The following is a 17,043-nucleotide window of genomic DNA, read 5'->3' as shown; positions in this document are numbered from 1 at the left end:
GTTACGGGTGTTGTGTGGCGCCACTAGTTAATTGTAAATTGTTTCTGCTTTGACAGGCTCTAAAAAACTTATCAATTATCCCTCTGTATTGAACCGTGCGTCAAAATTTTGCTACATATTTGCATTTATATTTTTTTTTGTCGCCCCATTGTATCATCTTTGCATCACATAGGCGGCACAGCACACTGATCTCCACTAGGCCCACTAGGGGGGCACAGCATGCAACCACGACGCTGGCGACACATCGTAGTGATAGTGCCAACTAACAGTAACATGGCGGCGCCCATTGTGCGAAGCACGTTGCGTCTTCGACGTACAATTATAGTGCGATGAAATTCGTGTGTATTTCTCAGACATTTGTGTGCCGTGCTTATATTCCGTGCCGAAAAAATCCCCCCCTGTGACGATGAAGTTCGCGTTCAAGTTTTCCAACCTGATCGGCACGGTGTACCGCAAGGGGAACCTGCTGTTCACGCCGGATGGAAACACCGTTGTGGCGCCTGTCGGCAACCGACTCTCGCTCTTCGATCTGCGCAACAACAAATCAGAAACGCTGCCTATCGAAAGCCGCTACAACTTTACCGCTGTCGACATCGCGCCCTCAGGCTTCCTGTTTATCGCCATCAACGAAACCGGCGAAGCCCTGCTATGCAGCCTCGTGTCGCGAACTGTCATCCACCGACATCACTTCCGCAAGCCCGTGTCGACGGTGAAGTTCAGTCCCGATGGCAAATACTTCGCTGTCGCCAAGGACAACTCTGTCTTTGTGTACCGCACGCCTGGCTACGCCAGGCGCGATTTCACGCCGTTTGCGCTGGAGCGAGTGCTAAATACGGCCTACGATGCGGTCACGTGCGTTGAGTGGTCCTCCGATTCGCGCCTTCTCGCTATCGGCAGCAAAGACATGTCGGTCAGAGTGACGGCGCTTCATAAGATGAAGAACTTCGGCATCAACACCTTGTCCAGTCACAGCGACATCATCGTCAACTGCTTCTTCGACAAGGACTCCGCAGATGTCTTTACGCTCAGCCGAAACGGACAGCTGTGCGTTTGGGACGCGTCTTGCGACCTGTCAGGATTCGTGATTGCAGACGACGCGGCCTCGTCGTCGTCGAGCAGACGACGGCGTGTTGCGACGTCAGAGCAAGAGGAAGGTGACGTTGAGGACAAGACAGGTGACGTCATACCCGACGATGACGCCGGAGGTGACGTTGAGGTGGAGAGGGTTCGGTACCACCGAACAGGGAAGCACTTCCTAAAGGATGCGCTTAAGGTGGAAGGAGGACAGCACATAAACCTGTTGGCAGCGTGCTACCATGGCGGAAATCATATGCTGGTCACCGCCTTTTCCAATGGGTCATTCTTGCTGCACGAGATGCCCGACTACAACCTGATCCAGTCCCTGAATGTTTCGGACCATGAAGTCACAGCAGCATGCTTCAACCCTACGGGTGACTGGATTGCGCTGGGAAGTGGGCGACGTGGACAGTTGGTCGTCTGGGAGTGGCAGTCGGAGTCGTTTGTTCTCAAGCAGCAGGGGCATGCCAACAACATGGCTTGCCTCGCATACTCTCCAGACGGTGCAAATCTTGTGACTGGAGGAGATGATGGCAAGGTCTGTTGTCTTCTCTAGAGTCAATTCATCATTATTGCAGCACTACTTATGTTTCGCTTGGTAGTGATGGCAGTTGAGACATCGTTTCCATGTTAAACCTAACCGTACATGACTTAGCAATGTCAAATATTGGGCTACTTGGTTCAGCATGATTCATAGTACATAGCGCAACTTCTTGGACGAGAACAGAAGCAAAGAACACAGACAAGGAGTTGAACCTCAGCACTTGCCTGTGGTACTTTGGTTTCGTCCTCATTCCAAAGTCACGGTGTTATACTTTGAATCGCGCACATGACCACAGGCATGTTGTGACATCGTTCTTAGCATTGTCCATGTGTATGTAACAAATCAGTATCCGGAAAGCCCTTGACGACCAATACATCGAAGTTCAAAGTCCTCCACTCTCACGTCAAGATGATCATCATCATTGACTGATCTAAACTCGCTGTATTCTTGTTGCAGATGTCGAATTCTGTTATGTTAGAAGGCAGTTGAAACTTTGACGTCTTCAGTAAGTCATCTCATTCACAGCACTTTTTTAAACACAACATGAAAAAAAAATTAATGTTAGCAGAACCATCTTTTCATTTGTCATAAACACATTTTCATAATTATTAATTTTCTTTACATTACTTTCATTACTGTATTGTTAGGCTTCATGTTTTTTTAAAACACGTTTTATTTTTCCATGTTAGTAGTAGTGTAGAAAAGCATTCTTTTGTACATTACTTGGCATTCCTGTTAGTGGTTGTTTATTGTGATATTGTATAGCGCTGTTTTAATGCATATCTGATTGTTTGCTATTTATTATAACTTGCTTCCTACCAATTGTATTTCTGGATGCTTTTTTTTTTCCTCTGTTCTTGCTGCTCTAATACTCTTTATGTAGCCAAGAATGATTGAAGGTCTCCCTGGCACTTTCTCACTCTGGGACCTCCTGATGCTGTGTATAATGGCGTTTTTCACTGGTCGATCTGGAGCAGCCGCCTGAATCCTCGAGCGAGCGCTCGGCTTTCACCAATCCGAGTCTGCCAGTGGAGCGCACGAACGCTCCGCGGGAGATCACACAGGAAGTCTGCGTGCACGTGACACAAACCAGTTCCGCAAACTATGCCCAACACAATGTTGTGCGTACCGACCGGGTACCGATTTCGCTTGAAGACGGAAGTGACGCCATGTGACACGTTCTATTTCCGCCCGAATCCGCGTCTCGGCGGCGGAGCAAGTGAGAGCGATCCGGTGCGGAGCGAGTTGATCCGAAACGACCAGTGGAACACGCGAACCCGCTCCAGATCGACCAGTGAAATTCGGATTCGTTGCTGCAGAGCAAAAAAACCTGCTCCGAATCGACCAGTGAAAAACGCCATAATATACAAGCTCGCTTTCTGCACATGCAGTAACAAGCAATAAACTTCAACTTCTGTTACGTTGCAATGCAGGTGAAGCTGTGGAACACAGGGAACGGTTTCTGTTTCGTGACTTTCACGGACCATGCCGCCGGAGTGGCTGCAGTGGCCTTCACTCAGAATGGCAAAGCCATTCTCTCGGCATCTCTCGATGGCACCGTTCGCGCCTACGACCTGAAGCGCTACCGCAACTTCAAGACGCTGACGGCTCCAAGGGCCGTCCAGTTCGCATCTCTGGCTGTTGACACAAGTGGCGAGGTCGTCTGTGCAGGCTCACAGGTAATATCCTCCATCCTCTGACTGTTGTTGCTTTGGTTTTTGTTTAGGTTAAGTTAACCTAGGTTAGGACAGTAGAGGCGAAGAGCAATTAAATTTTGGTCAGCATCGAATGCATAGTGTAAAATTGTATAAATAAATAGCAGCTTCTGCATCAAATTTTACACCCTGAAGTACATACAAATGGGTGCCTTACGAAAAGTTTACAAAAGTGGACGTTTTCGGTACCAGAACTAGAAGGAAAAAGAGACAACTAAGGACACCGTCTGGGCTTGACATCCAAGATTGGGCTACACCCATGGCACATCCGGTATTTCAGACTTTTCGACAGTTCATGTCAAGTCCGTATTAATGAACAGCGACTGTATTTCAAGACATATTCGTAATGGGGGGGGGGGGGTCGCAGCACAACCCTGAACGAAGGAAAATAGAAAGTGGACGATACAAGCGCACACTAACAACTGGTTTATTTTTTCCAAACAAGTGACTAAATATACAGGGAATAGGATCATGTGATGAGACGCATACAAGTGTTGAAAGGGTGTCAGCCTATCTTGCCATTCAAAAACTTCGTCAGCTAACCAGGCTAACCAAATATTCACAACAAGCTTAAGTGTTATGGATGTTCTCTACCTGCTAAATGAAGTACAGTAAGGCCCTATTAACTTGAAGTTGTAAAAACTGGAAAATTTTCTGAGATAAGCGGAGTTCTTAGACAAGTGAATTCACAAAAATGTAAGCCCCTGGTCGCGCATGGACCATCTAGAGCCATTCCAAACAGGCACTAGTAGCCACTAAATTTCACGCAGAAAATCAGCAGTATTTTCGATAGATCACTTTTGCGAGATATGCGACTCACCATCCGGTCCGTTGGGCATGTGCGAGCAACAGTGATGAGGACAACTTTACGCTCCAGCATCAGCGATTTGCACTGCTTAGACAGCACCATCCTCGCACAATTCTCGAAGCATTCACTAAATCCACAGTGAGGTGTCACAACTTAATATCGCGTAGCGCGCTGATCCGCAAACCTAGAAACACTAGAGCACAGCGAATAAGCAAACTGACGACGCTTTCGTCGGGGGCCAGAGTGGTGCTCCACCCGCATTACCAATGAGATCGCAGCCAGCCGTGAACCGTGAATGTATACAGTGGCATAGAATCAAACGGAATTTGCTACAAACTTGCAGTCCTGTCACTTTATGGCGATATCGCAGCTGCGCACAAAATATGAAAACTTTTGGGTAGTGACATTTTCCAGACATTTTCACAGTCGAGGTATCCACACTACGGCGCACAATCATTTCGAGATAAGAGGTCAAAAGTACATAGCGTTGACATCAAGCAAGGAGAAAATTTTGACTTAACCAATATTTCGAGATCTCATAGTTCGAGACGAGATTTTACTGTATTGCAAATTATCGGAAGGTAAACAATGATCGAAGTTTTGAGAGGAATGCAGAAACAAAACCAATAATTCAAATCTCATTTTCGGTTTCATGCCAGAAGCCTACATGGCAGTCTGTGAGTTTTGCTTGTCTGTCATTTAGGAGTTTCCAACAGTCTTGTCATGTAACATTTTTATCTTTTCTGCTACAACCAATGATGTTTTTCTTGCAACAGCTCCTTTTACATGTATCTATGGCAAGTCTTTCAGTAGCTTTTATTTTTTTCTTTCTTTTGCTAAACTACCAATATTTTTACGGTGATCATCTATATAGCACTTTGCTAAAGCTACATTTCATACAGCAGCCATTCATTCTCGGAAAACGTGTTTGCAAATTGGCTCTAAAAAGCTTGAGAGGGTTTTTGTGTATTTTTTAAATGACAGTTAGTGCCTAAAATGACTCTTTGTTCCTGATGGTCAGCTGTCTTTTCGTAGACTAGCTGATGCAGATGTGGTACCCAGTTATACACAAATAAATATTCCGGCCGTAAATAAATATGTGTGTCTACATTTTACTATTTGATATTGTATACTTAGTATTCGTATTTACGTTGTATTCGAAAAATTTGACCCTTGCCCATCTTTATTTACAAGTATGAATTAAAAAGAAAAAAATCAAGCCACTCCTGAAGTGAGCACATGATGCCTTCTATGGACAATATTTTGGAAGTTGTATGGCATGTACTGGCTGCCGCAGCATCCACTCATAGCTTTTTAGACCAACAATACCTCCAACTCGGCGAATGGCCAGCTTTAGTTGCCAATGGTTTAACCAATCAATTTTTCTAATGTCCAAGCACCTTGGCTAGTAGTTGGCCCAGTTGGTGCCTACTGCGAGACATAATTGTCACTAGAAGGACGTCCATTTAGCTGTAGTTATGTCTTCCAGCAGCAGGTATATGTATTGCGAAACCAGTGCTTGACTTTGACATTCATCCTCTGATGTCTTCTCAATTTTTTGCAGGACACTTTCGAAGTGTTCGTGTGGGCGCTCCAGACGGGGCGTCTGCTTGACGTCCTAGCGGGGCATGAGAGCTGCGTCTCTGGTCTTGCATTTGGTCCTGGAATGGAGTCTGTCCTGGTCAGTTCATCCTGGGACAAGACGTGTCGTGTCTGGAACCTGTTTGCAGAGAAAGGCGGTGGTCGAGAGGCCATTCCGCTGACAGCGGATGCGCTGACCGTTGAATTTCGGCCCGACGGATGCGAGTTTGCTGTGGCGACCCTGGATGGTGCCATTGTGTTCTTTGAGCCACAGGGAAGCAGTCAAGTAGGATGCATTGAAGGTACTTCCAGAAACAACTCTTAGAACTTTATTTGCTTCAGATACTAGTTCGTGCCCTAGATGCTCGGCCTGTCTGGCAGCTTCCCTTTGTTAAACGCCTTTTGAAATGCCATTGAAGTAAAAGCGGGCTGTTTCTGATTGAACAATTACCTCTTCCAGTAGGGTAGATGTCTAAGCCACTGAGTTTATACTTATGTATGACAAAGAGTGCAAAACCTGAACAGACAATAAAAAGGCACTTGGCTGTCCCATTGCATCTTTTCATTGTATGTTTCATCTATCATCACTAACTACCTTACTGGACAAGAAACCCACCATACAGGTCGTAGTGTGTTGGCAGGCTACCAGACTTTTATTAATCATGGCAAACAACCAACGGCACACAAAGAACCTTGGGTGGTGCCTTTTTTGCGAGCTAGTTACAGAAAAGATAGGCAACAGCGTCGAATGTCAGTCCTACTTAGCAATCCCAGAAAGGAAACCAGATATAAATGCCATTTCACACCAGAATTTTAAGGAGTATGTTTTATGAACTATGTGGCTATGAAGAAAAATAAATGTGTCATAGTTATGTCAGTTTTCTTTGTTCATTCTTTAAATATAAAGAAATGTTTGTGTTTCTGTGTAACATGTAGTTTTATGAAATTCTTTTTTCTTTTTTAACCATGAACTATCAATATGTCATTCTGTTAGAAAGGAACTTTGTATTGTGAGAATGATCTAAGCATTTTTTGGGTTGAGATGTCGATATCTACACCTTCAAACAATTTCCTTCAGTGTATTAGTTCACATGGGAACGATGTATTCACAATGTCTGCTGCCAAATACAATAGAGGTAGGGGCCTTTGTCAAGCTTCTGGAACAGCAGTTTTCTGCCCTTGTCCCTGGCATTTGTACTGTTCTTCTTGTAAAGAAGCAGGCGATGTGGCATTTACATTATTTTCAGAAATGCCCAATATTTGTGTACAGTACGTTGGCCTTGTGAAAATGAGAAAAATGGCACTTGCTTACAGACGTATGTAATTATATGCTATGTGTTCTTGCAGAAATAAGAGTAGCTGAAACTCAGCGCTCATCTGTGTGACTGTCTCGTCTAACATGGCCAGTTGTTCTTTCTTTTGTTCTCAGTTGCTCATGATACCTTGTAGAGTTGTTTCCTTGGGTCACATGACTTCCGTCCTTGGAAATACAAGAGAAAATGTTTAACATGCACCTGTAACTCGCAAGCGTTTGCTATACAGTCAAAACCCGCAGAAACAAAATCTCACAACAAAATTCTAGCAACAGCAAACTATCTTTCTATCCCTGGCAAACGCCCATAGGATTCAATGTATGTCGTACCTCTTGACAACGAGATGTCGCTATACTACAATCCTGCATCAACTTAATTGACCAATCAACCAATTTGAAAAATGTTTGCAGTAAGATGCTCCCTAGACGGTGCCCTACAACTTCTAGTGTATGTATAACCAAAATTTGAAATTAGGTATGGTGAGGGGCTCTTTAACTACAAGGCTTGCTTGAGCCATCAGTTCACTTCTTTCTCTACTGTGCATTGCTGGTCTCAGCAACTGTGGCAATCTGCTTACGTCTCTGCAGGCAAACGCGACTTGTCCAGCGGGCGGCGAGACACGGACATCATCACAGCCAAGAGGCTGGCCCAGACACAGGCATTCACCACCCTCTGTTACTCGGCTGATGGCAAGTGCATTCTCGCAGCAGGACGTTCCAAGTTCGTCTGCATCTACCATGTCCACGAGCAGCTCTTGCTCAAGAAGTTCGAGGTGACGTGCAACCACTCGCTTGACGCCGTCGACGATTTCATCAGCCGTCGGAAGATCACAGAGTTTGGCAACATGGCGCTCGTCGAAGAGCGTGCTGCCTCGGAGGAAACCGCTCTTTCTTTGCCTGGCGTCAAGAAGGGTGACCTTTCAAGCCGCAGCTTCAAGCCCGAAGTGAGAGTCAGTGCGGTGTCTTTCTCACCGACGGGACGGGCATGGGCCGCCGCAACCACTGAAGGGGTGCTCGTTTACTCCCTTGACAACGCCCTAGTGTTTGACCCTTTCGAACTGGAGCAGGGCGTGACGCCAGCAACTATACGAGCAGCAGCGCGAGAGAAGGACTACGTCCGGGCTGTCGTGGCGGCATTTCGACTCAATGAAGACGAGTTGACTACGGAGGTCATTGAGGGCATTCCTGTTGGACAGATTGACCTCGTGTGCCGGTCACTGCCGCAGGTTTACGTTGAGAAACTGCTCAACTTCGTGGGTGCAAAACTGGAGTCCACCACGCATGTGCACTTCTACGTCACGTGGATCGTGACGCTGCTGAAAGGTCACGGTGAGGTGTTGAAGGAGAGGTCACGGAACATCATGGCAACATTGAGGACGGTGACGAAAAATGTGGGGCTGAGGCATACAGAGCTGTCGAAGGTTTGTGACCACAACAAGTACCTGCTGAGTTACATTGAGACGCTCCGCAAGTTCAAGGAGAAAGAGGGGAAAGAGGAAAGGATGTCCGAAGGAGGCAGCGGGGACGATGATCTCAGTTCTCAAATAGACAGTGCAGACGAACTGATGGTGTCGTGATTGGAGCTGTGGGATTCTGAGGTCATTTCTTGTAAATAAATGTTTCATGATCACAGCATTAACAACTATTGTTGCATCGATGTCACATGGGCATTTGAGAGCTTTGAATCGATAGTATGTTGACTCAATGGTGAAATGGCATTGCTACATGGGCAGCTTTGACAACTGTCAAGTCAATAGCCTGCCTAGTTGATGGAGTTGCATGCAACTGTATCAAAATCGTGAAAGCCTTTGAGCATACAACACGGGTGCCGTCATCAGTGTGTTTACAACAGTGCAACATTGTGTTCACAGAAAAATGATAGCCAGAAACAATCTTCCTTATAAAAGTAACTTATTCGCTTGCACCTGCAATTGATGTTAAAGTCAAGCCAGGATAGAAACACTTCAGCCAGCAGCCCATCATTGCCAGAGCACTCAAAACAATGCTGACTACAGTCTGTACATCATAAATGAATATGATGATAATGTAAATTAAAATAATAAACTATTCTAAATGTTTAGTAACTACAGCAATGAACATGTACTGTTTAAAAAGATGTTTAGATAACTTTCAAGACTGAACACTTTCAAAGATGCAGAACCTTGCGATGGAAGTGTTGCAAGCGCTTGGCTTCAAATTATTGTCCACTGGGTTTGCCATGTAGCGGCGATGCAACTCACTCAAGATCGGTTGCGTTCTGTAGTTTCAAAGGCAACTCAATGGCCATTGAAAAGTGCCTGTGTAACAAGCATCATAAGTATCATGTTCAACTAATCGGGCATTGATTAACCTTAGTGAGAAAAAATTCATGAAAGCGCTATCGACATCTGGTCGTTTGGAAAATTGTCTTGCTTGTGGTGCAAAAAACTTGTGGTGAGATCTTAAGGTAAACGCAAGCTTATACATTTGGTCGATTTCTTCAACTATAGGGACTAAATGTGGGCTTTTTGCAAGTGCAACTCTGCTTTATATAGTGTACTAAACATTTTTTTAAAGTTTGCTTTTGTTTTTCTTGCACCAGAAGGTATCACACAGGAGAAGAGCCGAGAAAAATGCGTTGTTAATTATATTCTTTCTTCTATAGGGCTAACATTTGGAAGCTGACGAAAGTTGCACAATATCCTACAACAGCAGCAGCAGCAATTGATAGCAAGAAGGCAGATGTAACCTTTAGAAGACAGAAAGAGGGAACCAAACCTGCAACCTCGTGTGGAGCAGTGACTTAGTTTTGGGTCTAGAGCACAGTTCTCTTCATTACATCATGACCACACATGTATTTGCACATTCATAGGGTTAACTCTTTCATACTGCACCATAGAAATTAATCAATTTGACTGAAAGCCTTTTACACACTGGTAAACATTTCCGTTGGAGTCCTACTAGCAATGTCAGGCACCATCTTAAATGACAACTGAAGTGAAATTATCTTGGAGTTGACTGTGTAAAGTATTCATCTCTGATATGAAGTCAATAATGAATGCAGAATTTTATGGAAGCAGTTCAATCGTGTTCTTACCATAGGCTTACAATAAAATTGGCACTGTTTTCATCCATAGACCGGTCAATATTGTGTTGTTGCAGATGACAAAATGCAACCGTGAAGTGGGTTTTGAATACTGTGAGATAACATCAAAAATCCAGGAGCAGCATCAACATACCAACTCGCCAAAAAGTACTTTTGCGACTGCTGACGGAATGCAGCCCGTTGAACATCCTGTGAAACATGGTAATAGAAATTTATTTCTGGCATTCTGAAAGTTAAACAGAAACCACAAGGCGCTCTCGAAAGAAAGTGACATTTGTAGCATGATGCTTTGTGCATTCTCCAGTGAATTTTTACACTTAATGAGTAATTAAATATTGATAGTCATGTGGCATATATTTGTAAAAACAATTGAATCAGGAGCTCAACACACTCATTCACTTTAAGAATTACGAGAAAGGAAAAACTATTGCTTCACAACTGTTGACAGTATGCAGCATGTTGAACATCCAGAGAAAAAAATTATGCAGATCCCACGCACTGTGGGAATCGATGTAAGTGAAACTTTCCATGATGGATGCTTTGATCGATAATAATTAGCAGTGATGTTGATGGTTAAAGCTTAATTTCTTCAACGTTTAGGCTAATGCGAGAGTGGTGAGTCGATGTTAAACGTTACCTTGCGTGCACCACTGTTGTTTGTGTAGTACACAGAACACACAGAAAGAGATGTTTGCATGAGGCGTTGTTGTGCGCCATATTTTATAACTTCTGAGAGGGTTGAGTGTTATCATTTCCTCACCTGGCACATCACATTGTGGCAGAAGTATTAAACTTGAATTGGATTATGGAGCTGTGCATTCCAAAACCACACTCGGATTATGAGGCAATCCGTAGTGGCAGACTCCGGATTAATTTTGACACTGTGATGTTCTTTAACGTGTCCCAAAATCTGAGTGCACTTGCGTTTTCTATTTCGCCCCCGTCGAAATGCGGCTGCCGTGATCGGGATCAAATCCACGACCTCTAGCAATGCCATAGCTGCAAAGCTAATGCGGTGGCCACAGAAGTGTTGATTTGAGGGTTGACTGCTTCCGTAGTGTCTCCTGGACCCTGCGGTGCACTTTAATTAATGCGGCTCTGCTTCTACACGCCCTGCACAAGTTGCCCAGTTGACATTTATTTTTCAGAAATAGCAGCAACGTACTGTACCGTATCTTGAACTTAAGCTTATCCTGTTTCCCCGTAACTGCCGTCGTACAGTAGTGGGGTTTCCTTACGTTCTTATGTCACCTCCCTCCTCTCTTATATTGGACTGCCTTTTCTCCCTCTTCTTCTCCTCTCTACAGTTATATCTGCGTCCCCTCTGGCCTCATGTTAGCAGAAAGGGAAGCACTGCAGTTTGTGCAATGCTTCTGAGGGAAGCCGGGGATAATTACAGCTGTCTAGCAGCTAATGTGGCGATGGCCAGGGAGCTCAAGAGGGCATTGTGCACATTCGACGCGGTGGGGTGAAAGGGAATTACTCCCATCGCCTTTTTCCTCGTACTCGCGCTGTCATACACACTCTGAGCCACCCCTGAGTCCGCAACAGCAGCAGCAGCAGTGGGAAAGTAGAAGGAAGAGGCAAAGAAAGCTTCGCTCCAAAATGTTAAATTCCAGGGTTTTGCAAAATCCTGCAGAAACCACAATCTCGCAACAAGGCTCATATTAGCGGACTAGGAGTCAGTGTTGATGACCTGGGGGATTCTTTAACTTGTACCCAATCAACACTGCAGACGAGTTTTCGGATACCACGGCAATATGTAATGCGGTCATCACGACCTCGCGCTTAGCAACATTGTGCAATGGTAGTGCATGGGAGCAACACCACCTATAATGGACAGCAAGCCCTGACTCATAGTAAAATATTTAGCGCGCACAAGGACACAGTGAAGCGGCACACACGAGCGCTTCGTGTGTGTTCCCCGAAACCAAGGGCAGCCTCCAGAGATAAACCCTGTGAGGGCATCGGGCCATCTGCCGCGCAGGGTTTATCTCTGGAGGCTGCCCTTGGTTTCGATCAGACTAGTAGAGCGGACGGTGCATGCGGTATAGACAGAGCCGTAGTCGCAGAGACAAAGAGGCGCCTTGAATGCTGGCGAGCGGCACTTGCGGATGGACCCCAATGACTGCTTATCAGTGTAGCGCATTTATTTTTATTATTTATTTATTTATTTATACATACTGCAGCCTCGGTGAGGCTATTGCAGGAGTGGGTAGTGAAAAAAAAAGGAAAGCAAGAAAACGAGATACAAGCCCAAAAATAAGTATGAATATCAAGTATATGTAATTGCCTTCAAAAATTCTTGCATAGGTAAAGAGCGGATGCTTCCAGGCAGTGCATTCCAGAGTTCAATGGCCAGTGGAAAAAAGCTGTGCTTGAACATCTCCGTTCGGCAAAAGAAAGGGATAAGGTTGAGATTATGAGAACTTCTAGTGATAGAAGGTGGACTAAAGTTCAAATAATTATTTAGTGTATCAAGGCGCTCAGAATGAATAATCGTGTGTAAAAATTTCATGCATTCTAAGCGGCGGCGAGATGAAAGAACTGTAAGACCTGTAGCTGTATAATGGGAAGAAGGGGAAAAATCTCGGCTATAGTTGCGAAAAATGAAGCGCAGTGATTTCTTTTGGACTGATTCTAACTTTTTAATATCGGATTTCTTATGAGGATTCCATATGATGCAGCCATAATCAAGAATAGGTCGGATAAGTGTTTTATACGTCATTAGTTTGGTGTCCTTTGGAGCCTTACGCAGTGAACGATGGAGGTAACCGAGACGTCTAAAAGCTTTGTTACATATGATGTCAATGTGTTTCGACCATGACATGTCATGGGAGAAATGAAGACCAAGGTATTTAAATTCGGTTACTCTTTTTAAATCTTGACCATGGAAAGTGTACGTGAAAAGCGATGGAGATGGGCGTCTGGAGAAGGACATGGAAACAGTTTTAGAGAAATTAATGTTCATTTGCCATTCCTTGCACCACCTACAAAACTTTGCAAAGGAGTCATTAAGTAAATCATGATCCATTGGTGTGTTAATACTATGATAGAGGACGCAATCATCAGCGTAAAGACGAATACTAACGGACACGCAATGCGGCAAGTCATTAATATATAATAAGAAAAGAAGCGGGCCTAAAACGGAACCTTGTGGGACGCCGGATGAAACACTAACAGGAGAGGAAATAGAGCCGTTAAATTGCACAGACTGAGAACGCTGGGTTAGGAAGCTATGTATCCAACCAACCAGAGAAGGGTTATTTAGAATGGAGTTAAGCTTGTAGAGGAGTTTTGGGTGTGGGACGGTGTCGAAAGCCTTGGATAAGTCAACAAAAATGCCGTCAATCTGTCCGCCTAAATCTAATGACTGACAAATATCGTGCGTGAATTCGATCAGTTGGGTAGTGGTGCTATATCCGCGACGGAAACCATGTTGGTAATTGGATAGAATATTGTGGCTTTCAAGAAATTCCGTGATGTGTTTAAAAATTATATGTTCGAGTAACTTGCATGAGTGGGCAGTTAATGAAATGGGTCTGTAGTTCTGCAGAAGTTGAGCGTTACCGGATTTGTATATCGGAATGACCGTAGCAAGCTTCCAGGATTGGGGAACAGTGGAGGTTGATAATGATTTACGGAAGATAACGGAGAGGTATCTGCTTGTCCAAAGGGAGTAGCGAACGAGGAAAGAATTGGGTATGTCATCTGGGCCGCAGCTCTTTTTAGTATCTAAATGGAGGATCATGTTCAGAACACCTGAGCTAGAGACGACGATGTCTTCAATAGGAGGGTATGAGTCACAGCTAAAAGGTGGAAGTGAAGAGTTATCCTGTGTGAACACGGAATGAAAATACGTGTTAAAACACGGAATGAAAATACGTGCATTCTCTCCTTTTCTCTTCTTTCTTTTGGTGTTCTTTCCTTTTCCTACCTGTGCCTGCTTTGCTCGATAGGTAGGCAATAGAGCGTCATTCTGGCTTGGGCGTGGTTACCACGTCCACCCGATACAAAGGGTTGGCCACAATATCATCATCATCACGTTCACCGTGCCCTTGTCAATTGTGCGCGCTAAATATTTTACTATGAATTCGTACCAATCACGCCCAACTATCAGTTCTGCTGCAAGCCCTGTTTTAGAGCGCAGCTCTTTGGCGTCCGTTCCTGGGTTTCGCGTCGTCGTCGGCCTCGTAACCAGCTCCGCCCCCCTTTCATCCCCCCAGCGCTAGCAGCGACCGACTGATACCGCTGGATGCTGCTGACGCCGCTAGAGAGTCAAGATAACGTGACTGCATAGAACACCGTCGCCGCCATGCAGAAAGAGGAGGAAAGCCCCCCCCCCCCCCTGTTCTTGTGTGGCGGATAGGGTGCTCTTCAGTTGCCGACGCGCCGGTTATTTCACGTAGGCCCCGGCACGTCGACGAATACGTGACCACCTTCCCACGGCTAGACCTGGTTCTTAGCGCTGCGGAAGCGAGGGTATCATATTGTTTGTGTCGGCATCGGCGGCGTTGTCCCTGAAACCAACTCCGCAGCTGGGGTTGACTCACTATCGGTGTCAGCGGCATCAGTCAGTCGCTGCTATCTCTTCCCTCCTCCCTTTATCGTGTTGTCCGCTTGCTGCGCGCGCTTCTGCCCCCATCGTTTGCCGCTGGGTGTACACGCCGCCCCCCTCCCCCCTCTTGCTGCGAGTCTCCGGTTGTCAAAGCGCCGGCTCGAACTTAATTCCTTCGCTCCTCCTCCAATGCAACCCCTGTGCGGTGGCAATCAGAGAGCCAGATCGGTGGCGGCGGATCTGTATATGTGCACCGCCCGAGCCGAAATTGCCGCTGCCGTAATACGTGTGAAAAATTAAAAAAAAATTCTGTGATAGCGCATACATGTGTTGCTCGATTTCTTTGCCTCAATCTATCGAAAAGGTGAAACAGCTTATTTGCTGCGCTCAAATTTCGCATTAGGAAGTAACGTAATCGTCGGTAATTTTTTTTTGTGACGTCGCGCTACTTGCCCGAACGTTTTCCCACTACGCGGTAGCGCAGCGGGCCGACAGCAGGGTCGCAACAGTTAGCACGGCTGCGTCTTTCGTACGCCCATCCAACAGCTGAATTCTGATTTTGAATTTCGTCAAAGTGGGCCGTACCCGGCGGCAGTGCAGTGCCGGGACAACCCGTGGCGCCGCAGGGGCAAGCCCCGCTCACGGCGCCGCCTTACAAAAATACAGTTAACATCAAGAGACCCATGACAGGGCCCTATCAGATATTAAGCCGATAAGAACAGATTGAAAAGGAAATTTATTCACCCGTAGGCACACTTACAACAGTGGTAGGAACGAAAAGTACAGTATGAGGTACATCACATGTAATACATCATACTTGATGTAAACAAAAAAGATGAACAAATGAAATAATAAATGGTGTCTTCTAGACACTGGCTTTGCCACACACAACAACAACAACAACGAAACTCATTACCACATCCACGTAAAAGCATTATTGTCGGCCTCGAATTTATGAAAGGTACTCGGGGCACATACTGACACAGCCTGAACTCGGGCAACCGAATTGAGCATTATTCTGGCTGTAGAGAGACTTTGCCTCGGGAGACGGTTATGTACCGCGTAGACCAGCGGCGAAGAAACTCGACTTCACCGAGTTTGAACAACTACTACACTTGATCTTAGCCAAAAGGCCGAGAAGCGATAACCAACCGCGTTTGGCGACCTGACCACCTCAAAGCGGACCTCCAAGGTGGAGCCGGTAGAAAGAGACACGAGCAACAAAAATTACGATATAATAACTGAAATAAACCAAGCGGGGAAGTTGCACTCAACTCGATTTACGTGTGAGCATAATAACTTTTATACTATACCATCTACAACTCATTGTATTTACGTTTCAAGCCTCAAACAAACTACGCGCCGTCACTAAACGTGCGTACAAGCAGATACAGTGCCACCAGCGTCGGCCTTGGTCCCTGTGACGTCGACCACGGTGAAACGTAGTCGTGTCGCGATATCGAGGGCCTTTTGGTACGGACTGCACGGCAGTGTATCCTTAAGGATACCGATGGTTGTTTTGTTGCGATAGCACTTGTATAACGCTCCAGGCGCATTTCTACCGTCGTCGTCACCGTGAGGTTAGGAGGGCGATAAACTCGTCGCCGTGCGCCGTATACTGTACGTGCGAGTGAAAGCATAGAATAAAAAATGGCTGTGGCTTAGCTACGGTTACGCCCAGGATGCGAAGCATACTAGCCTTTATTTCAACGCGACAGCGTTAAGGAGCTCGTGTCGCAGAAGAGCCGGTGTCGTCGGTGTCGGTGTATGCGGCGTTGCACTTCATGAATAAATCGTTGTCGCGCCGAACGCTGCGTTGCTCGACGCTCACCGCGTCCGATGCGGGGGGCGACGCCGCGAGCGACGGCGCGAGTTGGAGCCCCGTTTCTCCTCTGTCGTGACGTCACGGTGTTACGTGGTATTGAAGGCGACACCGCCGCGCCTGAGGAGCTGGGTTGAGCTCTAGTAATATGCTTCGCATAAAACCAGCGTGAACCGGCGAATTGCTACTCAATCACGCGTGCGCGAGCGTGGACGGCGGTAGGCAAGCGCGCCGCCTTCTGTCGCGCGAGGCACGCGGGTGAGGCGAGGGAACTGCGTTCTTCTCCGGTGGCTGCTGCATACGGCGCGGCCGTGCGGGTGCCGTGTCTTGAAAGCGACCTGCAACGTGTTCAAAGTGCGCGCCCGCGCGGGCCTCATATTCAAAGCGATCTGCGATGTTTGCAGAGTGCACGTGTAGTGCAGGTTTCACATTTCCAGCGTTAACGAAACAGTTATGCTAGACCTGGTTTCTGCTCCAGGGCGACACAGCTGTCATGAAACAGTATGCAAAATGGGGCACAATAGTGTGAAAACCTTCTCTC

General features: G+C 46.1%; 1 protein-coding gene and 2 pseudogenes across 1 annotated transcript; 1 reads left to right on the top strand and 2 right to left on the bottom strand.

The window, feature by feature from the left end:
- Nucleotides 1-222: 222 nt before the first annotated feature.
- Nucleotides 223-8,679, top strand: LOC139050686 (periodic tryptophan protein 2 homolog). Its single transcript, XM_070527292.1, has 4 exons — nucleotides 223-1,615; nucleotides 3,055-3,300; nucleotides 5,709-6,027; nucleotides 7,626-8,679. Exons 1-4 carry the CDS (start codon nucleotides 407-409, stop codon nucleotides 8,612-8,614), a joined length of 2,763 nt encoding a protein of 920 aa, XP_070383393.1. The 5' UTR covers nucleotides 223-406; the 3' UTR covers nucleotides 8,615-8,679.
- A 6,570-nt stretch (nucleotides 8,680-15,249) lies between these two features.
- On the bottom strand, nucleotides 15,250-15,415 carry LOC139051156 (U2 spliceosomal RNA; annotated as a pseudogene).
- Nucleotides 15,416-15,725: 310 nt separating this feature from the next.
- On the bottom strand, nucleotides 15,726-15,825 carry LOC139051107 (U2 spliceosomal RNA; annotated as a pseudogene).
- Nucleotides 15,826-17,043: the final 1,218 nt, after the last annotated feature.

This window comes from Dermacentor albipictus, chromosome 10, assembly GCF_038994185.2.
Source record: "Dermacentor albipictus isolate Rhodes 1998 colony chromosome 10, USDA_Dalb.pri_finalv2, whole genome shotgun sequence".
Taxonomy (NCBI): Eukaryota; Metazoa; Arthropoda; class Arachnida; order Ixodida; family Ixodidae; genus Dermacentor; species Dermacentor albipictus.
This window is presented reverse-complemented; position numbering and strand designations above follow the sequence as displayed.